Source organism: Chrysemys picta, chromosome 1, assembly GCF_011386835.1.
Source record: "Chrysemys picta bellii isolate R12L10 chromosome 1, ASM1138683v2, whole genome shotgun sequence".
Taxonomy (NCBI): domain Eukaryota; kingdom Metazoa; phylum Chordata; order Testudines; family Emydidae; genus Chrysemys; species Chrysemys picta.
This window is the reverse complement of record NC_088791.1, coordinates 296,678,610-296,702,104: the sequence shown is the minus strand read 5'-3', so window position 1 is coordinate 296,702,104 and position 23,495 is coordinate 296,678,610. Positions and strand designations below refer to the sequence as shown.

General features: G+C 41.0%; 1 protein-coding gene across 1 annotated transcript in view; it reads left to right on the top strand.

The window, feature by feature from the left end:
- Positions 1 to 11,666, top strand: part of SUCLA2 (succinate-CoA ligase ADP-forming subunit beta) — a 48,613-nt gene extending 36,947 nt beyond the window's left edge. The window contains exons 9-11 of the mRNA XM_005287152.5: positions 7,684 to 7,804; positions 8,269 to 8,357; positions 10,860 to 11,666. Coding sequence (XP_005287209.1) covers positions 7,684 to 7,804; positions 8,269 to 8,357; positions 10,860 to 10,934 — 285 coding nt within the window. The 3' untranslated portion in view covers positions 10,935 to 11,666. The remainder of the gene's footprint in view (positions 1 to 7,683; positions 7,805 to 8,268; positions 8,358 to 10,859) is intronic.
- Positions 11,667 to 23,495: the final 11,829 nt, after the last annotated feature.

Below are 23,495 nucleotides of genomic sequence, written 5' to 3'. Positions count from 1 at the left end.
AGTAGCAATGGAATGACTTCATCAACAGTATTTGGTAAACCCCTGGCATAACCTCCCCATGGAGCATGTTCTATACATGTTGACATAATGTCTGGTCAAGGACCAAGAAGTCATGACATAATAGTCCCTGTGAAGGGTATTTATTTGGAATCCAATTTCAGGTATTTAATTTAATGTAAAGACCAAAATATTTTTCAGGTATTAATTTAAAGAACAAAAGAATATTCAAATTTTAGTCATTTGGCTGGTTGACTGAAAAATGATGCTTGCATGTATAGCTTAAAGCGGCTTTAATGTACATTTAATTTTGTGAAGAAAGACTTTCATGTCTTAAAAAAAAATTAAATGATTGCCATTTAACTGCTAATAAGGTCATGTATGCAAATTAAAATGATGGTGTTCTGTGGAATCTCTTCACAGCAGGCTGTAAATACATTTTTAAAACTCATGCATGGGGATGTCCTCAGATACGCCATCAAGGTAGTTCTGACAACAGATGGGTTTTAAACTGGGTTGTGTTCGTCACCTTAAAGGAGGTTAGACAGCACAATGATAGATGACTTGACTTGGATACATTTTAAGGTGATGGGTGAACACCAATGGCTCTGAACTTGTAGCATCCTCAGAATAAATGACTCCCTTGAGTCATTGTGGTAGCTCAGTGAACACCTCTGTCCAGTGTAAAGCAGCATTTAAAATCTTAAAATGATTGAATGCATTTAGAAAAAGTACAGAAAACTTGACCTGATGAATCATGTACACAGATGAGCATGCTTGCTGTCATTTGCCTGGGATCAGGCATCTATAAAGGGATTGTCTTATTTGTCTCATTCAGGCATTTGGTGAATGCCTCCAATCTTTTCTGTAGCTAGAAAACCCCCTTAAGATCAGCACAAGGCTAGCCCAGAATGCTGTGAAGAGCTTCTGGAAGTAGCCTGAGTTGGCTTCAGCTACTGAATACCAACACTATGCTTCCCTCCTTTCTAGATCTCGTCTGAAGAGCTCTGTATGGCTCGAAAGCTTCTCTTTCTCTCTCAACAACAGAAGTTGGTCCAATAACCAATGTTACCTCACCCACCTTGTCTTCCTCTGAGAGAGGCAGTCAAGTTCTGAAAGTACTTTTAACCTCACAGTCCCGTAGCCTTGGGCTCTTTGCCATCTAGGCTTGTTTGAGGAGAGAAGATCATAACTTTTTCCTTTTGACTAAAATAATTTAAAACTGTTTCGATAAACTTGACTTTGTTTAAAGGGGGCTAAAATGCTGAAGAACTACCTTTTTAAAATGTAGCTTTTCTTTTTGTTCTAAGCTGAGTTTGTTTGCCTGTTTGGTTGCTTTCCCTACCACCTATATATTGTGTTAAAGCATATTTTCTGATGCTGAAGACATCCGTATGGTAACTGCTGTATCCCTTATCTAGGAAAGTAAAAGAATGAACATTGCAATATGCTGAAGTATTTGAAAATGACTATTTCTTATGTTAGAGAACTTAATTTAGAGAACTTATTTTAACACACGCTATATTGAGTGGGCATTTTGTCCAGTTGAACTGATCACTTGCAGTAGCTTCATACAGACTGTATAATAGAGCTCAAGAAGAATTATTGTCATTTTCCTGTGCCCCAGCCCTCTTACTCATAATCTAACTTCTAACATTAAATGTAATCTGCAAAGACATGGTGGTAAAGTTAATGACCTTCAGTCTAAAAAAAGCGTGCTCATTCTCTCTTCTAATGTAGGTCCTTCAACCGAGTTCATGTTACAGGTGACAGGCCAAAGTATTAGTTTGGGGAATACTTCTAGCAGGATTGTCTTAAACTGGAAGGCCAAACTGCAGGCAAATGGAACAGTCATGACACTGATTTTAATAGCTGAGGTTTAATTATTTTTTTTCTTTGAATAAAAGTAATTGCTTTCTCCAGAAAATTGGTTGAGCAAGACTATCAAGAAAAGTCATGGTGCAGTCATTTTTACTTTCTTGTTAGAGATCAAAAGGTTCTCTTTGGTTTGCATCTTATTTCAGTTAACTTTTTACAAATCAGGAATGGTTATTAGTGCCTGCTACTCTTGGTGCCTTAAAGGGCAGATATAGAACCTTTCAAAAACAAAAATAAATCACGGAGCGTCTTTGAAGTTTAAGTGGCAAACATCATTCTGGGATATATTAGCAGGAGTGTTGTAAGCAGGACACGAGAAGTAATTCTTCCACTCTACTCCATGCTGATTAGGCCTCAACTGGAGTATTGTGTCCAGTTCTGGGTGATACATTTAAGAAAAGATGTGGACAAATTGGAGAAAGTCCAGAAGACAGTAACAAAAATGATTAAAGGTCTAGAAAACATGACTTATGAAGGAAGATTGGAAAAACTGGGTTTGTTTAGTCTGGAAAAGAAAAGACTGAGAAGGGGATATCATAACAGTTTTCAAGTACATAAAAGGTTGTCACAAGGAGGAGGGAGAAAAATTGCTCTCCTTAACCTCTGAGGATAGGACAAAAAGCAATGGGCTTAAATTGCAGCAAGGGCAGTTTAGGTTGGAGTTTAGGAAAATCTGCCTGGTGGTTAAGCACTGGAATAAATTGCCCAGGGAGGTTGTGGAATCTCTATCAGTGGAGATTTTTAAGAACAGGTTAGACAGACACCTGTCATAGAGTCATAGATTCTAGGACTGGAAGGGACCTCGAGAGGTCATAGTCCAGTCCCCTGCCCGCATGGCAGGACCAAATAATGTCTAGACCATCCCTGATAGACATTTATCTAACCTACTCTTAAATATCTCCAGAGATGGAGATTCCACAACCTCCCTAGGCAATTTATTCCAGTGTTTAACCACCCTGACAGTTAGGAACTTTTTCCTAATGTCCAACCTAGACCTCCCTTGCTGCAGTTTAAACCCATTGCTTCTTGTTCTATCCTTAGAGGCTAAGGTGAACAAGTTTTCTCCCTCCTCCTTATGACACCCTTTTAAATACCTGAAAACTGCTATTATGTCCCCTCTCAGTCTTCTCTTTTCCAAACTAAACAAACCCAATTCTTTCAGCCTTCCTTCATAGGTCATGTTCTGAAGACCTTTAATCATTCTTGTTGCTCTTCTCTGGACCCTTTCCAATTTCTCCACATCTTTTTTGAAATGCGGTGCCCAGAACTGGACACAATACCCCAGTTGAGGCCTAACCAGAGCAGAGTAGAGCGGAAGAATGACTTCTCGTGTCTTCCTCACAACACACCTGTTAATACATCAGAGAATCATGTTTGCTTTTTTTGCAACAGCATCACACTGTTGACTCATATTTAGCTTGTGGTCCACTATAATCCCTAGATCCCTTTCTGCCGTACTCCTTCCTAGACAGTCTCTTCCCATTCTGTATGTGTGAAACTGATTTTTTCTTCCCAAGTGGAGCACTTTGCATTTGTCTTCGTTAAACTTCATCCTGTTTAACTCAGACCATTTCTCCAATTTGTCCAGATCATTTTGAATTATGACCCTGTCCTCCAAAGCAGTTGCAATCCCTCCCAGTTTGGTATCATCCGCAAACTTAATAAGCGTACTTTCTATGCCAATATCTAAGTCGTTGATGAAGATACTGAACAGAGCCGGTCCCAAAACAGACCCCTGCGGTACCCCACTCGTTATGCCTTTCCAGCAGGATTGGGAACCATTAATAACAACTCTCTGAGTACGGTTATCCAGCCAGTTATGCACCCACTTTATAGTAGCCCCATCTAAATTGTATTTGCCTAGTTTATTGATAAGAATATCATGCGAGACCGTATCAAATGCCTTACTAAAGTCCAGGTATACCACGTCCACAGCTTCACCCTTATCCACAAGGCTCGTTATCCTATCAAAGAAAGCTATCAGATTGGTTTGGCATGATTTGTTCTTCACAAATCCATGCTGGCTGTTCCCTATCACCTTACCACCTTCCAAGTGTTTGCAAATGATTTCCTTAATTACTTGCTCCATTATCTTCCCTGGCACAGAAGTTAAACTAACTGGTCTGTAGTTTCCTGGGTTGTTTTTATTTCCCTTTTTATAGATGGGCACTATATTTGCCCTTTTCCAGTCTTCTGGAATCTCTCCCGTCTCCCATGATTTTCCAAAGATAATAGCTAGAGGCTCAGATACCTCCTCTATTAGCTCCTTGAGTATTCTAGGATGCATTTCATCAGGCCCTGGTGACTTGCAGGCATCTAACTTTTCTAAGTGATTTTTAACTTGTTCTTTTTTTATTTTATCTGCTAAACCTACCCCCTTCCCATTAGCATTCACTATGTTAGGCATTCCTTCAGACTTCTCGGTGAAGACCGAAACAAAAGTCATTAAGCATCTCTGCCACTTCCAAGTTTCCTGTTACTGTTTCTCCCTCTTCACTAAGCAGTGGGCCTATCCTGTCTTTGGTCTTCCTCTTGCTTCTAATGTATTGATAAAAAGTCTTCTTGTTTCCCTTTATTCCCGTAGCTAGTTTGAGCTCATTTTGTGCTTTTGCCTTTCTAATCTTGCCCCTGCATTCCTGTGTTGTTTGCCTATATTCATCCTTTGTAATCTGTCCTAGTTTCCATTTTTTATATGACTCCTTTTTATTTTTTAGATCATGCAAGATCTCGTGGTTAAGCCAAGGTGGTCTTTTGCCACATTTTCTATCTTTCCTAACCAGCGGAATAGCTTGCTTTTGGGCCCTTAATAGTGTCCCTTTGAAAAACTGCCAACTCTCCTCAGTTGTTTTTCCCCTCAGTCTTGATTCCCATGGGACCTTACCTATCAGCTCTCTGAGCTTACCAAAATCTGCCTTCCTGAAATCCATTGTCTCTATTTTGCTGTTCTCCCTTCTACCCTTCCTTAGAATTGCAAACTCTATGATTTCATGATCACTTTCACCCAAGCTGCCTTCTACTTTCAAATTCTCAACGAGTTCCTCCCTATTTGTTAAAATCAAGTCTAGAACAGCTTCCCCCCTAGTAGCTTTTTCAACCTTCTGAAATAAAAAGTTGTCTGCAATGCAGTCCAAGAATTTGTTAGATAATCTGTGCCCCGCTGTGTTATTTTCCCAACATATATCCGGATAGTTGAAGTCCCCCATCACCACCAAATCTTGGGCTTTGGATGATTTTGGTAGTTGCTTAAAAAAAGCCTCATCCACCTCTTCCACCTGGTTAGGTGGCCTGTAGTAGACTCCTAGCATGACATCTCCCTTGTTTTTTACCCCTTTTAGCCTAACCCAGAGACTCTCAACACTTCCATTTCCTATGTCCATCTCTACCTCCGTCCGAGTGTGTACATTTTTAATATATAAGGCAACACCTCCTCCCTTTTTCCCCTGTCTATCCTTCCTGAGCAAGCTGTACCCATCCACACCAACATTCCAATCATGTGTATTATCCCACCAAGTTTCAGTGATGCCAACAATGACATAGTTGTATTTATTTATTAGCACTTCCAGTTCTTCCTGCTTATTCCCCATACTTCTCGCATTTGTATATAGGCATCTAAGATACTGGTTTGATCTTTCCTCCCAGTTTTGTCCCGACCCTCCTTTCTCTGCCAATATAGCCCACACTCCCTCTCGTTTTCGACCCATCTCCCAGGTCTCCATGTTCCCCACTTACCTGTGGGCTTTGCTCACCTGTCCCTGTCGAACCTAGTTTAAAGCCCTCCTCACTAGGTTAGCCAGTCTGTGTCCAAATAGGGTCTTTCCCCTCCTCGAAAGGTGAACGCCATCTCTGCCTAGCAGTCCTTCCTCGAATAGCATCCCGTGGTCTAGGAAGCCAAAGCTCTCCTGGTGACACCATCTTCGCAGCCAGGCATTGACCTCCATGATGCATCTGTCTCTGCCCGGGCCCCTACCTTTGACAGGAAGAATCGAAGAGAATACCACCTGCGCTCCAAACTCCTTCACCCATACTCCCAGAGCCCTGTAGTCACTCTTGATCCGCTCAGTGTCACACCACGCAGTATCATTTGTGCCCACATGGATGAGTAGCATGGGGTAGTAGTCAGAGGGCTGGATAATCCTCGACAATGCCTCCGTAATGTCTCGGATACGGGCTCCCGGCAGGCAGCATACCTCCCGAGATGAAATGTCAGGGCGACAGATGGGCGCCTCCGTCCCCCTCAGCAGAGAATCTCCGACCACCACTACCCTACGTTTCCTATTCGCAGTGGTGGCAGCAGACCTCCCAGCCTTAGGGGTACGAGGCTTCTCCTCCTTTACTGTAGGGGGTGATTCCTTCTTTCCTGTATCAAGAAGAGCATAACGGTTACCTATTACCACGGCGGGAGGGTTCGGAGCAGGGGTGGAGCACTGCCTGCTGCCAGAAGTAACCAGCTGCCAGGGTCCACCCTGAGCCATCTCCTCCTCCTCCTCCATCAGTGGTGTATCAGAAGTCCTGTGTACTGGGACAGCTACCTCAGCTGTCTCCACATGGACACTGTCGAGGAATTGCTCATGGATTCAGATGCTCCTCAACCTAGCCACCTCCTCCTGTAGCTCTCCCACCTGCTGCCTGAGAGATTCCACCAGCAGGCACCTTTCACATTGGATGGTCCCCCCAGCCTGGATATCAGTAAGTGGAAATTGCAAGTTACAGTCTCTGCAAAACCACACCAGGATCTGGGTAGAAGCATCCATGCTCAGGCGCTCTGTCTGGCTACAGGTGCAGGTGGAGGAGACAGAAGCAGTGCTGGCACAGGTGTTGCGGGTCTTCCTAACCATCGTAAACCTCCCTCTGTCAAACTCCCGTCTGCAGCCCCCTGTCCGCTGAAAGGGTTGTTTAAGCAAGAAGTTTTGAATGTAGTTGGTTTATAGGTTTTAAGGGGAATAAAGGGAAAACAGAACCGGCAAGGGACCCTCGCCCCCTTCCCACCTCTCTTGAGAAACTCCCAGTTAGGAGCCCTTGTTCGCAAAAGCTCCCTGGTCGCTTGTGCGCTGCTTTATAAAGCCCTGGCCTGTATGAATGCCCCGCCCACTGATTAAGGCTCAGCCACTTACCAGAGGCTTCTACCTTTCAAACCTTCCTTTGAAGCTCACAGCTTCCAACTGCCAGCCACAGCACACGGTCCTTCAAACAACCAACCAACCAAACAAACAGACTGACAAACATAAGCTCAGCTCACAGCAAGTAACCCCCAAACAGAAACAAACACACACTACAGACAGTCACTTACCCCAAGGATGATCTAGATAATACTTAGTCCTGCAATAATTGTCTTGCAGTACAGTAGAACCCTGTTTATCCAATCATCCATTATCTGACTCCATATAAACTTAACAGTGCGCACTGGTCCAGAAGCGGGCAATCTCTCATGTTGGCCACTAGATGGTGCTGCAGCCTCACACTGTCCCATATTCCAGATTAGCTGAATCTTTGATTATCTTTCTCCCAGTCCCAATTAGATCGGATAAACGGGATTCTGACGTACGTTATTTTAGAGACTAATAACTTTTCTGCTGAATTCTTGTAGAATTGAATGAAGGTTTTCTTAAACCATGTGCTTAGCATTGAATTTCTGGAGCTTGAATTTTTAGAACTGATTTTTGCCCATCTGAGTGGGCTGAATCCCTTTATCTGATGAGATGGGCTATTTGCTGCTTGTTAAAATTCTTCATAATATTCTAGTAGGATGGTGGACTTGATGTGCGTTCTATCATTAAATGTATAACCCTACGTGCTGTTTTCTGTATGTAGGTACTGGCTATTCTGGTGAATATTTTTGGAGGCATTATGCGATGTGATGTTATTGCACAAGGTATCATTATGGCAGTAAAGGATTTGGACCTAAAAATACCTATTGTTGTACGGTTACAAGGTGAGCACTCTTCAATACTGTGTAAATCTGTCTTTGGATTTATGTTTGTCAATAGTGCTCCTAGGTGCTAGAATAATACTAATAATAGTGATCATTGTGTTTAGCAGTTCACTTGATGCACAGCAAAATTGCTTGTATACAGGAGAATATTTTGTAAAGAGAAATATATACTAATATCTAAAATCCAGTGTTTTTCTTGATGACTCTATTAAATATTTATTTCTTACCATATTGTTTTTTGGTAACTGTTTAGTTAACATTTTAGAACAGCAAATCTAACTTGCGGCTACTGTAAATGCCTTCTAGTGTATACTGTACTTATCTCAATTTTGAGATGGCTTGGTAGATCTGTCCTGGAAAACTTGATCATCACCAGCTCACATGGTCTCTGATTGAAGTGGATAGTTAGTGGGTCATTATTTCATTCTGAATTCTGTTGTTTAAAACTACTTCTCTTTCTTCAGGTACACGAGTTGATGATGCCAAAGCTTTAATAACAGCTAGCGGCCTCAAAATCCTTGCTTGTGATGACTTGGATGAAGCTGCTAAAATGGTGAGCAAGAAAGAGCTTTTTGCATAACTCTTCGTAACAGATGGTATGCTTTAATATGAAGTCTTAGTAAAGTTGTGTCTTTCCCCCAGTCAACTTAAAACAGGAGTCTAGGATAAAATATTTGAAACCTTGAATATCACTGACACTACGTATCCAAAGTACACCTCTACCCCAATATAACACGACCCGATATAACACAAATTCGGATACAACGCAGTAAAGCAGTGCTCCGCAGGGGCGGGGCTGCGCAGTCCGATGGATCAAAGCAAGTTCGATATAACGCGGTTTCACCTATAATGCAGTAAGATTTTTTTGGCTCCCGAGGACAGCGTTCTATCTGGGTAGAGGTGTATTTCACAAAGCAGTAACTAACTGGTAGGGCCGTAACTTTATAGGCAGAATCTATTTTACCCCAAACTAGGAACCTGCTCTATATTGCTAGAGAGGAATATTGACCAGATTATTACCTATTTTTATAAAAGAGCCAAGAGATCTTTAATTTTGTAGATGGGCAGAAGGGGGACCTCAAGTGAAAATCTCATCTGAAAGGCTGCACTTCTAATGGTTCACCCCTCCTTGGTAGTGTATTTTTAGGTCAACACTTTTAGTAGTTCAAGGCCAAGGTAAGTATTTGAACTCCCTAATAAGCAAGAGTGCTACCAGTGTATAATCTGAATCATTTGTAATGTTAGCTCCTGGGGTTGAACTCTCCAGAACTAGCTGCGTTCAGGGGAACAACCTACTCACCCTGATCCACAAAACTGAGTTTAAAGGCACAGTGGAAATCCTGTTAAGCTGATCAAGCCCTTGGTTGATCATTACAATGCTTCTGCAGCAGAGAATTTGGGTTTTAGACCTATATTGCATTTGTATAAGGTGCCCACCATCCAAAGCTACTGGTACCATTTTATAAACGAAGAAATAAGTTTGTCAAGGTTAACATGACCCAAATTAATTTGTTTTGTCAATTTTAAAATTATATCCTATATACCAACAGGTAAATCACTTTAAAAGGTACTACTAGTTTAAAAATAACATAAATGTCTCCAGAGAATATTTACTTGTGTTAAAAAAGCACCCTGAGGCCCCAGCTGAGCACTGTATAAATGTATATTAAAATATAAGGGTTTGACTACACTTGAAAATTAACATGGATTAATTTTAAAGTGCAATGTGTGGGCATTTTCTTGTTCTGGAATGGGAGTGGCTTGTTCCTGTTTAGTTTAACCCACTTTCAACGTGGCTTAAACTAAACAGGAACAAGGCACTCCTGTTCCAGAATAAGAGTGTTATTCACATGCAACTTCCAGGTTAACTCTTCGTAGACAAGTCCTAACTCCCTGAAGAGCTTTGTTTTAAAATAATGCAGCAAGTAGGTGTAACAAATGGAAGAGGGAAAAATGAGGGTGACAGTAATAGGATCACATGATTGTGTAGATTATTTATGCACAATTTGTTGGTTTTATAAAGTTATGAACAAACAATATCATTAGCATCTGTTAGATGCCAGGTGGCTAGCATGGATTACTAAGCTAGACAAATGTGGACTAGAAATAAGGTGCATATATTAACAGTGAGGGTAATTAACAATTGGAACAACTTAATAAGAGTTGTGGTGAATTCTTCATCACAGGAAACTTCTTAAATCCAAAAAGAACGAGGAGTATATTGTGGCACCTTAGAGACTAACAAATTTATTTGGGTATAAGCTTTCGTGGGCTAAAACCCCTTTATCGGATGCATTCAGTGGAAAATACAGTAGGATGAGGGGGAGGGATAGCTCAGTGGTTTGAGCATGGGCCTGCTAAACCCAGGGTTGTGAGTTCAATCCTTGAGGGGGCCATTTAGGGATTTGAGGCAAAAATCTGTCTGGGTATTGGTCCTGCTTTGAGCAGGGGGTTGGACTAGATGACCTCCTGAGGTCCCTTCCAACCCTGATATACTGATTCTATTTTTACACACACACACACACACACACACACACACACACACACACACACACACACACACACACACACACACACACACACACACACACACACACACACACACACACACACAAAATGAAAAAATGGGTGTTGCCATACCAATTCTAGCAAAACTAATCAATTAAGGTGGGCTATTATCAGCAGGAGAAAAAAAACTTTTGTAGTGATGATCAGGATGGCCCATTTCAAACAGTTGACAAGAAAGTGTGAGTAACAGTAGGGGAAATTTTTTTCTAAAAGAGATGCTCTAGTTCAACCAAAGGTATTGGACTTGAAGCAGAAATTAAATTCAGGAAAGTCCTGTAGCCTGTGTCATGCATACTACATGATCACAATGGTCTCTTCTGGCCTTTAAATCTATGAATCTATTTTTTTCTTATGGCAAGCTCTTTCTGACATCACTTTCTAAAATAGACTGTCTAGTTGAACTCCTAAAATTTAGTAGTGTCATTTGTTAAACTGTTAATATTTCTTGAATTATCTCTTTATAACTTTATTTCCTTTTCCCCCCCAGGTTGTGAAACTTTCAGAAATAGTGACCTTAGCAAAGCAAGCTCAGGTGGATGTTAAGTTTCAGTTGCCAATCTGATCTGAGTTGTCATGGAAGTGTCTAAAGTGTTATAGTCTCTGAAATACTGTGTTCTGTGGGTTTTTTCCTTTTTTTTTCTCTGTGTGGAGGTTTTAATTGCTTGACAGGCGCACAAACTTTAAAGCTCCTGGTTCTTAATGTTAATATTAAAAATGGTCAGAGTTCATGTAAAAGTGTCTGTATTGCTGATATGTAGACTTTTAGTTGGTGTCCCAACACTCCAGCTTCTGCTGCAGAATGTCGCTTGCAATATTCATTCATTATTGTCAAAAACAAAGTTTTCGTTGGAAAATAGATTCTTCTGAATAAAATCTGAAGTTACTTTAATTGTATATGCATATTAGCTTCAGTAAAGATAAATACGATGACTAGACTTTCTAGCACTCCTACTATGGAGGAATGTATTGAAATGGTATTTTTTTATTGGAGACCTTTAATCTGCAGTATAATGAATGGATTTGAGCATACCAATCATAATGCATAAATAGTGCATTTGAATAAACCCAGCAACTTTCTAGAAGTGCATGGCGGATTTGACCAGTTAAATATCGGGACAATGTAACAATCACTACAAGATATACTGTAGCACTTAAGTCTTCATGGTTTCTGGTGTTATTAAAAAGCATCATGTAGCTTTGTATATCAACAATAAAGCATATTTCCTAAAGTGTGGCAGACTTGACATACAGATAATTAGAATGTCAATTGTAAGTTAATAAAATCTCTCCCAAGAGATCAGTATTATATTTTTCCTTTGTCCACTTTGATGAATAAGTCGCACAGTTAAGTGAGCCCATGAAGGAATTGGTAGGGTTTAAACCAACAGGTGAAGAGGTTTTGTAAGTAAATCTGTAAAGCAGCGTGTTTCTTCTGGCACTTCTTCATGAATTGCATTGCAGCATATAAACTTATGGGAACTTGATATGTGATACAATGATGCTTTCATATTGTCTAGTGTACTGTATTATACTAAAAGTGAACATATAGATCTTCCCAGTCTGGCTTCTCTGTACTGAAAGGCACTATAATAGGAAGGCACTGGAAAGCATCTGTATTATGAGAAATCAGCTCAAACCAACCAATGGGATATCTTGTGTGTCATTTTGATTACCTTGCAGCATTATTCAGTTTTAAGTGACAAAAAAAATGCTACAGGAATTCAGTCAAATATAATAATTCTCTTGACTCTGGTGCTAACACACACTAAATTGACATTTAAAAAAATCTAATTTACTTTTCACTATTTTGTTTGTTTTAACTTGTCATATCTGGGATAATGACAAGTTAAGTTAGTATCTAGGTACCTTCACTTGCTGGTTCTTTAGTATATTGACAGTGGTGTTGGGTTCACTGTCAGTGTGGAAGCTTTTTATTAGTTTTTATTACAATAGAGTCCAGAAGCCCCCATTGGGATTGTGTCCCCTTTGTGCTAGGTGCTGCACAAATTAACTTGTGGTACTGTTATTTAAAATGCAGTGACCTATCTATACTCCCCTTTATGGTGCATTTAAACACTGAAAAAATGCCCTTAAAAATCATTTAAATTTGTGTTCTGTGGATTGGACGTTACATCATTAACCTTGCTCCTGATACATGTGTGTGCTTGGAGGTACTGGCAGTGGATTTCACAAAGGGCACTTCCATAACTTCAGAGCTAAGAAACTGTCGGGAAAGAGGTGAGAAGAGGAAGGGAGTAAATGAGGTGTAGAAAAGTTTACAGAAAATTGTATGTTTGGGGGCAGGGCTGGGATTTAACATGTTAAATAAACAGCTGAGGGTTAAAAATTCTGCAGTGAAATAAACTGGAAAAAGTGGCTAAAATAGGTTGTTTTTAATAGGTTTGTGAATTAAAATCAGTGAAAGATTTGACTTTAATCACTTGACAACCCTAGTTTAAAAAAATTGTGATTAATCGTGCTGTTAAACAATAATAGAATACCATTTATTTAAATATTTTTGGATGTTTTCTACATTTTCAAATATATTGATTTCAATTACAACACAGAATACAAAGTATACAGTGCTCACTTTATATCTATTTTTGATTACAAATATTTGCACTGTAAAAAACTAAATATTTTTCAATTCCCCCATTACAAGTACTGTAGTGAGATCTCTTTATCATGAAAGTTGAACTTACAAATGTAGAATTATGTACAAAAATAACTGCATTCAAAAACAAAACAATGTAAAATTGTAGCGCCTACAAGTCTACTCAGTCCTACTTCTTGTTCAGCCAATCACTCAGACAAACAAGTGTGTTCATTTGCAGGAGAGAATGCTGCTCGCGTCTTGTTTACAATGTCACCTGAAAGTCAGAACAGGCATTCGCATGGCATTGTTGTAGCTAGCGTCACAAGATATTTACATGCCAGATGCGCTGAAGATTCGTATGTCCCTTTGTGCTTCAATCCCCATTCCAGAGGACATGTATCCATGCTGATGGTGGATTCTGCTCTATAACGATCCAAAGCATATGGTCTGATGCATGTTCATTTTCATCATCTGAGTCAGATGCCACCAGCAGAAGGTTGATTTTCTTTTTTTGGGGTTCGGGTTCTGTAGTTTCCGCAGCAGAGTGTTGCTCTTTTAAGACTTCTGAAAGCATGCTCCACACTTTGTCCCTCTCAGATTTTGGAAGGCACTTCAGATTCTTAAACCTTGGGTTGAGTGCTGTAGCTATCTTTGGAAATCTCACATTGGTACCTTCTTTGCGTTTTGTCAGATCTGCAGTGCAAGTGTTTTTAAAACCAACAACATGTGCTAGGTCATCATCCAAGACTGCTAAAACATTAAATATATGACAGAATGCAGGTAAAACAGAGCAGGAGACATACAGTTCTCCCCCAAAAGAGTTCAGTCACAAATTTAATTAACACATTTTTTTAACGAGGTCATCAGCATGGAAGCGTGTCCTCTGGAATGGTGGCCGAAGCATGAAGGGGCATACAAATGTTTAGCATATGTGGCACATAAATCCTTTGCAGTGCCGGCTACAACAGTGCCATGCAAACGCCTGTTCTCATTTTCAGGTGACATTGTAAATAAGAAGCAGGCAGCATTATACTCATAAATGTAAACAAACTTATTTGTTTTAGCAATTGGGTGAACAAGAAGTAGGACTGAGTGGACTTGTAGGCTCTAAAGTTTTATATTGTTTTGTTTGAGTGCAGTTATGTAACAAAAAAATCTACATTTGTAAGTTTCACTTTTATGGTAGAGAATGCATTACAGTACTTGTATGAGGTGAATTGAAATACTATTTCTTTTCTCATTTTTACAGTGCAAATATTTGTAATAAAAAGTAAGCACTGTACACTTTGTATTCTGTGTTGTACTTGAAATCAATATATTTGAAAATGTAGAGAAACATCTAAAATATTTAATTTCAATTTGTATTCTATTGTTTAACAGTGCAATTAAAGCTGCGATTAATCACAATTAATTTTTTGAGCTAATCGCGTGTGTTAACTGCGATTAATCGACAGCCCTACTTTAAACTTGAATTAGTGTGCTTATAACTTGAAAAGTGATTAAAAATACATTAGGGAGGTCTGTGATTGTCTCAATAGACTTCCATATCAAATGTCTTCAATTTATGTGTGTTTCTGGTCAGCCTTGCACACTCAGGTTTAGTTTGTGTGCTTTCTTTCAAAATTGCAATAACAAAGGTTTTTAAGGGCAAATTAGATCCTTGGTAATACCTGTGCAGCTGCACTGCCGTCAAAGGATTTACACAGGTTTGACTTTATTACATTTCTGTTGATGCACAAGAACGGATAGAATCCATCCCACTATTAGCTTGTAGAGCTAACAGAACTTAAAAGCAATAAAAATGTCTGCCACTAAAATCAGATACAACTAAATACCTGATAAAACTGTTCCATGTGTTTAAGATGTCACTTTTTTATAGTAAGTTTTTTAGAGTAAAACTTCACTTTAAAATGAAGAGGTGAAAGTGGAGGGCAGAAATACTTTGACGTAGTTAAATGTGATGTACTAAAATTGGGAAACCATGCAAATACTTTGGAATACAACTCATGGATCTTATTAGTCTCAAGATGGGTGAAGTATGACTTTTTTATTATTATTATTTTTATTTGGACCAGCTTCTGTTGGTGAGAGAGAGAGAAAAGCTTTTGAGCTTACACACAGCTCATCATCTTGAAAGCTTCTCTCTCTGACTAACAGAAGTTGGTTCAATAAAAAGGTATTACCTCATTCACTTGTCTCTTTAATATCCTGGGACCAACATGGCTATAACACTGCATGAATCTGGTTGTCTGATAGCCAGAACTTAATCTCAGTTATTCATGGCAATTACAAATATTTAAACATCCTTAAAATCTGTGAGGAGAGTAATATAAGTCAGCACTTTGTCAAAAGATAGTTATGTAACCATTAAAATATTAGCAAACCCAGGTGACTTATTACACATTTTTAGTTGGTAATCTTGATTCACAAGTAGATTGACTTCAGGTGGAGTATAAAGATCCTTTACCATTAAAATACGGTGGAAGTCTTGAATCAGGAATATCTGCATGAAAACTACAGTGGAGACATGGAAGTGACAAAGCTATCAGAGAAGAGCTGCATACAAATATTTGACCACCCACTTGAAAAATGGAGGTGAGAGCCATGTCAATGGTGGGTGTTTTTGTTTTTTGTTTTTTTTTTTAAATAGTGATATGCACTGAGAAGGTCAGACAATTCTTTAAGTCACTTCAGTATTGTCAAGCTTGCAGATTTATAATCATATGTTGTAATTTACTCTTGTAAAAAATTGTGAACTTTAGATTTTTTTTGGCTGCATACTAATTACTATTCAAATAGCACCAGCGGCATGCAATGGCATGTAAAGTACATGGAGAACCTAGTATTTGGTTCATTTAACAAGGTACTAGGATTGCATTGTACACTTCAGCTTGGTGTATTGAGTTGTGATCCTTTAGTTTATTTTGCAGAGATTTTAAATTTTGCTGCAAGAGAAATATTTCCTCTCTACTCGATGTTAAACATGGAATTGGTAGTTTTATATGCAGTTTGCTAGATTACATAGCCTGCATGAGTCTGTCTGGGAGGCTAGGAGAGGTCAATATTGCAATGAAGAAGAGGGTAAGAAGGGGTTGTAACTTTAAATGTAAAGATGAATCAAAATTGACTTCAAAAAAGTTCAGATGGAGTTTGTGTAGGCCCATCTATAAATGTAGTACAGAGGAATATGAAACATATAACCATGATTACATATTAAAAGCTCCTTATGTGGAAATAAAAAGCTTTTACTAGAATGCATAGGTTGTCTTCTCATGAAATCTGCACAATGTGCTGAGTTTTGCATCTGTCCAAATGCATCTTAAAAGCAAATGGCTTTTGTAAGAGTTATGCAAGTATTCTACCCTAGGAATTTAGACAAATATTAATCCAATAAAAACATTTCAGCTGTGTTACGTCCCACAAAGCATCTACCACTGACTAAAGAGCTCATATTTAAGTATACTGCTAAGGCAAGTAGTACTACTGGGAAGCCAATGACTTAAAAGGGGTGAATTTTGTGCACTGTAGATTTTAATTAAAATGGTCAAATGTTTTATGAAGACGACCCAAAATATTTGGCATCTACCCTACCAATTGCGGGATTGTGTGAAATACATTTTACCCTCCCATTCTGACTCTGGAGTATCTATGGTGATAGAAGCCTGCTGTTGGCTTCCTGCAAACAGTACAAAAATATGTCTTCATACAGGATACATCAATTTTTTTAATAGTACCATCCAGACCAGTGTGCTTTTATATAAGAGGAACTTGTACAAAGAGCATTACTTAAATGCAGATTAAGACGGATCATTAAATCTTTGGCAAAACTACTTTTCATGTTATGGAAATCCCTGGAACTGCTCATGAAAAGGGGGATGAAATGAGATGCTGAGGAAACTGTGAAAAAAGCTGGAGCAGAAGCGTTTGCGAAATGTCAGATTATAAATAGGCTTATTACTTTTATATGGGGAGATACTATATAGACTTTCACTTAAGCACGGTTTGGAGAGCAGGTGCTATGCTCCCTGGAGCTAGAGAATGATTAAAAATTCCTCTTTCAGAAGAGTAATAGCAAGACATTTGAGTGTAGTTTAGTAGATAAAAGATCAGTTGTGTATGTAGGGGGAGTTAATTTCAAAGTAATGAGTGGAGAATTTTAAGTGCCATCAGTCAAAATAGCAAGCTGTTGGGTGATTTAGTTGGGGATTGTTCCTGCTTTGAGCAGGGGGTTGGACTAAATGAGCTCCTGAGGTCCCTTCCAACCCTGATATTCTATGATTCTAAAGAAAGGTTCGTGTAGGACTGGGAGAGCAGAGTGTCAGCCATCCCCAAACCTTTTATTCTGGAAAATTTCTACTCCGCTGCCTGATCAAAGTAGGGATCAAAAGAAAGAAGACACTTGGACATGTTTCTCCAAGAAGTATTAGGGGGATGGGGTGGGTACATGACCATATGAACCAGGCCCCACTAATGAGAGGAAAATCCAACCTCCTCCATACTCCTTCCTGAGTGGCTGACTATCTTTACTATGTGCCCCAACAACTCCTCATGTTAAGAGGAAAGGGCATGAGAGCTTAAGATAGCACACCCTACATATCTGCCAACATTTGAAGATGTGTGGCAGGGTCTCACCTCCTGATGAAAAAGGAGCAAAAGATCTGTGCCTAACCTCTCTTCAATCTTGGCGGAGGGGAAGGGGTAAGATGTGAGCCTCTTCCAGCTGAGGAGACCTAAATTGATTGGGCAAATGGGGGAGTGGGGAAAGGGAATCAAATGGCCCATTTTTCTCCCCCAATAAGGCAAGTTGGATGGCAGGTAATACAAATGCAATAAAGCAAGGAGCTGGGGGGAGGGCAGCAGGAGAGGGACTGTACAGTCACTCCCTCTGATGGGAAGCTTTACTGTTTCACATCATTTGGAGAGGCAGCCACATTTTGGTATCCAGTAGTTCCAGGTAAAACTTCTTAATCAGAAATGTTAGAATCAATGTGATGATATTACTATTTATCTTAACAGGCAAATATGGCTGACTCAATTTCTGAGTTTTGATCAGTGCTGCAGGCTGATGAATAGTGTGTAGTAGCCTGACAGCTTGAAATTGTTTTTTCTGATTTGGAATAAAAAAATCTTGTTTTCTACAAAGCAAAATTCTGAAAAACTTGTTTCGGGTCAATTGAAATGTTTCATAGTTTCATTGCATAGATTTCTTTAATTTTACTTTATAAATCAGTATAATATAAAATTACAATCTGGTGGTGCATTTTCCTCAATGTTAAGTGTCTCTGGAGGCGTCTGTGAAAGTGAGCGAGAATAGACCTGTGTGCATATATGTCATGCATATTTTTTTGTCTGCTCTATTTATGACCAGTGAAGATTGATTGTTTGCATTACTAGGGAATGTTGCTGCCGTGGTAAGGATTGCTTGTTAGGTAAGGCCAGTGAACATAAAGCATTCATTTTCTTCAAGACTTAAGCCTGGTCTACACTACAAAGTTAGGTAGACATAAGCTGCATTAGGTCGAGCTGTTAATGTATGTGTCTGCACTACAGAGTCCCTTCCGCCGACCTAAAGGGCTTGTAAAGTCGATTTCTGTACTTAATCATTGTGACAGGTGTAGTGCTTGAGTCGACATAGGGAGAGTGTAGATGCTGCATTGTGTAATTTGAATGAATTGGCCTCCAGGAGGTGTCCCACAGTGCTCTGCTGTGACCGCTCTGGAGAGCACTTTCAGTTTAACTGCACATCAGCCAGGTACGCAGGAAACAGCCGCCCCCCTGTTAAAGCCCTGAGAACTTTTGAATTTTAATTTCCTGTTTGATCAGTGTGGAGAGCTCAACAGCACAGCTGGTCCTGCATGCTCAAGGCTTCCTTCTGTCCTGGGCTGGTGGCTATGTGATAGTATGCCATCTTTGTCCGCCTGGGGTGGGGCAATAGACTGGGTCAGTCTTTGTAGTTGTTGTCATCGTTCCACAGTGAGCTCGTGCCCAATGTTAGCTGTCGTTGTATCAGGGCGTCTGGCCCTAATTCAGGTAAGGGGCAATTAGCATGCCCTCCTGGGTTTTCCAGATCTTTAGGAAGTTGATGTTGTACACCCGGGTCTCACGCCGCCACCTGGGCAACCAGACCTTATAATCTACCGGTCCCACCCTTCGGACTACTTCAAACGGTCCCTGCCGTTTGGCTAACAGTTTGGACTCAGATGACGGGAGTAGCAACAAGACACGATCACCGGGTTCGAAGGTCCGCAGACGGGTGCCCTGGTTGTACCTCTGCTCCTGGGTCTGTTTATGCTTTCATTAAATTCTCATGGGCAAACCTTCCAAGCCTCTTAAGGTGCTCTCGCAGTTGTAGTATATATGGGATGGACCCAGTAACCCAGGACTCTCGTTCCTCCCAGGGCTCGTGAAGGAGGTCCAGGATCTCCCTGGGTTGCCTTCCATACAACAGTTCAAATAGGGAGACCCCAAGCGTCCATGGGGTTATCTCCCGTATTGCAAACAGCAAGGCAGGTAACAGTCTCCCAATGCCGTGGATCATCCTCTACGAATTTACAGAGCATTGATTTCAAGGTCCTGTTAAATCTCTTGACTAAGCCATCAGTCTGGGGATGGTAGACTGAAGTCTTCAGGGCCTGGATGTTTAGTAGCTTGCATAGCTCCGCTATTAGTCGGGATGAAAAGTTGGCGCCCTGGTCTGTTAGAATCTCTTTGGTATCCTGACTCGAGCAAGCATTTCTAAGGGTTCCTTTGCTATGGCGGCTGCCATTGTTGAATGCAAGGGGATAGCCTCAGGGTATTGGGTGGCATAGTCTACCAGCACCAATATGTAGCAGAACCCAGAACTACTCTTTTCTAAGGGCCTGATTAAGTCCATGCCTATCCTCTCAAATGGCACTCCTACCACTGGGAGGGGGATCAGGGATGCTTTGCGTATTTCTTTGGGACCGGCGCGTTGACACTTCTGGCAGGAAGCACAGAAGTCACTTACTTCCTTAAGTTTTTCTGGACCAGCATCCATAAGAGCCACCCAGTGTAGGGTCCTCTCTTACCCCAGGTGTCTGGACCAGGGCACCGAGTGTTCCAGCCGCAGCAAGTCCTGTCGGAACTTACATGGCACTAGCAGTTGTTGGATCACTTGTTGGGTTTGTGGGTCCTTGGTCATCTGGTGTAGGTGCTCACTGTGCCCCTCAAAGCGGGGCTCTTGGGGTGGCCGTGGGTTGGTGTCCCTTTCCTCCTTGGTTGGGTCAATTGCTCCCATGCATGACTCAGAGTGGGGACCTCCCTTTGCTCTTTCAGGAAGTTCCCATCAGTCATCAGCCATTCATGCTCCGCTTCCAGTGTCCACCATTCCAATACCTGCTGCTTTCTGCAAATTCACATGGGCAGGTAGGGGAAAAATGAGGAAGGAGCTAACTGAATGGACATTGAACGTGGGACTTCCTGATCACCTCAGTGCAGCTTTTGTGGTGGTAACTCTTCACAAAACTACTGTTGCTGTGATATCTTTTTATTCCTTACTCCGATACATCTGAGCCTAGATAGACAAACAAATTAGGGTTAAGCAAATGATTAAATACAGAGAGAATCGGTTATTGCATTGAGAAAAATGTGTGATTTCAGTAGTAAATCTTTCTAGTTATATGTACACATGGCAAACAAAAACCTACCACGGTAAAAGTGGTAAATTAATGAATAATAACGTCCCTGATACAGAGCAGCCTGGATCACTTGGTAAGCTGGGTGCAAGCAAACAATATGCCCTTTAATACAACTAAAAGTAAAGTGTTGCACCTTGGAATAAAGAACATAGGCCATATGTGCAGGATTGGGGATTCTCTCTTGGGAAGCTGTGACTCTGAAAGACTTGGAGGTCATAGTGGATAATCAGCTGAACATGAGCTCCCCGTGTAGTTCTGTGGCCTAAAGGACTAATGAGATCCTAGGATGTATAAACAGGAGATTCAAGTAAGAGTATAGAGTTCATTTTACCTCTGTATTTGGCACTGGTGTGAACAATTCAAGGGTGCTGATAAATTGGAGAGGGTTCAGAGAAAAGCCAGTGATAAAAGGACTGGAAAACATGCCTTATAGTGATTGAGCTCCTTGAGTCTATCTGTTTAGCTTGATAAAGAGAAGGTTGTGGGGAGACTTAATCACAGTACCTAAATAGGGAACAGAACTTTAATAATGGGCTCTTTAATTTAGCAGACAAAGATATAGCAAGAGCCAGTGGCAGGAAGTTGAAGCTAGAAAAATTCAGACTGGAAATAAGGTGCAAATTTTTAACAGGGAGGATAATTAGCATTGGAACAGTTTACCAAGGGGTTGTGGTCTGTTCTCAGTCATTGGATGTTTTTTCTAAAAGATGCTCTAGTTCAAACAGGAATTAATTGGGAGAAGTCTTTTGGGCTGTGAGGGTAGGAGGGCAGATAAGATGATCACAATGATCATTTCTGGCTTTAAAATATGAACGTCACTACATGATTAGTGCTCAATTTCCAGAAGTTCTGAGTATGCTCAGCTGCCATTGACTTCATTTAGAGGTGACTCTGTTCAGCACTTCTGAAAATTAGAAAGCTGGGTGACTGGTGCCAGGGCAAGTAAGTCAGTAACAGAGCCAGGACTAAGAACCCACAACTCCCAGTCTTGTGGATTGTCCACAAGAAAATCCTTCCTTTCCTTATCCTTTCTTCTCTCTTTTGATCTAGAGTAGCGGGTCTCAAACTGTGGGACGTGACCCCAAAGTGGGTCGTGGGTTCCCTTTAATGGGGGTCGCCAGGGCCAGTATTGGACTTGCTGGGGCCCCAGGCAGAAAGCTGAAGCCGGAGTCCCACTGTCCAGAGCTGAAGCGGAAGCCTGAGGGCTTTGGCCCCAGACTATAGCCCCCTGTGTGGGGCTGTAGAGTAATACAGGGCACTGGGTTCATGTAGCAATTTTTATTGTCAGAAGGGGATTGCAGGGCAATGAAGTTTGAGAACTGCTGATCTAGAGCAGAGGTTCTCAACCAGTGGTCTGGGGCCCCCTGGGGATGGGGCTGAGAGCAGGTTTCAGGGGGGCCACCAAGCAGGGCCAGCATTAAACTCACTGGGGCCCAGGGCAGAAAGCTGAAGCCCTGCCACGTGGGGGTTGAAGCCCGGGCCCTGAACCCTGCTAGCCGAGGCTGAAGCCGAAGCTTGAGCAATGTAGCTGTGGCACGGGGCCCTAGGCAATGCCCTGCTTGCTACCCCCTAATGCCCGCCCTGGCTTTTATATGCAGAAAACTCATTATTGTGACACAGGTGGGCTGTGGAGTTTTTATAGCACGTTGGGGGAGCCTCAGAAAGAAAAAGGTTGAGAACCCCTGATCTAGAGCATTTGGATCAGGCAATACAAAATTCATCAGTGTCATACAACGTAGTATATGTGACCCGGACACAACTCATTCTAATGAGTTCTAATTCACAGGAAAACATGGCCATACGGTGTAATACAAGGTCCAGAGAGCACTGAGCAGGGAGTGGCATCCGTAGTCATGCCAAGAATTGGGTTGCCTGGGAAAAAACCACAACAGGCTTTCTGGGAGCCTTGTTTGTGACTGGCACTCTGCTCCCAGAGCGAGCCAGCTTACTTTCCTCTTCTGTCTGTATCTAGCCTTGGGTAGCTGTATGACATTTTAAATGTACAGGTAAATGGCATGTCTGTGTCAAATATTTACTTTCTCAGTGATCCCAGACGTAACCCTAATTAAAATAACCCCAAAGTACAGCACTTCTATTAATTCCAAACAGTACAGTTTGCAAGGCTAGTCCTGCAGCATTTAGGACCATTACCTCACACACATCCTTATGTTCACAGTGGCAACCTCCACACTTTAGTTTCGTTCCTTATTAAAAAGCATATTGCAATAATGTCATTTATTGTACCAACTTCTATTGGTGAGAGAGACAAGCTTTCAAGCCACACAGAGCTCCTCTTCAGGTCCGGGAAGGGTTCTCCCAGTGTCAGAGCAAATACAAGGTGGAACAGTTTGTTTGGCATACATAGTTAGCACATGTTGTAAGGGATTATTCAAGGTAGAGTGGCCCATTAACACCTTTGCAATCATAAGACCAAAAGGGGGGGGGGGATAGTTGGTTACAGATTGTTGTAATAAGCCATAAATTCAGCGTGTCTGTTCAGTCCATGAGTTTTAGTGTCTAACAGAGTAATGAATTTAAGCTCCCAGCTCATCTTTTGGAAGTGTTGTGCAGGTTTCCTTTGAGGATGAGGACCGATGGGTCAGATACAGAGTGATTGCTTTGTGAGAAGTGTTCACCCACAGGTGATAGGCTGTTTTGTCTTCTATCATTTTCCTGTGTGAGTTCATTCAAGAGCATAGTGATCATCTGGTTTCACCTACATAATTGTTGGAGCATTTAGTGCACTGGGTGAGGTACACCACATGTTGTGATAGGCATGTGTAGGACCTATGGATCTTGAAAGGTGTGTTGTGGGGAGTGTAGATCATTGTAGCAGTGGAGATATGGCTGCAGGTTTTGCATCTATTGT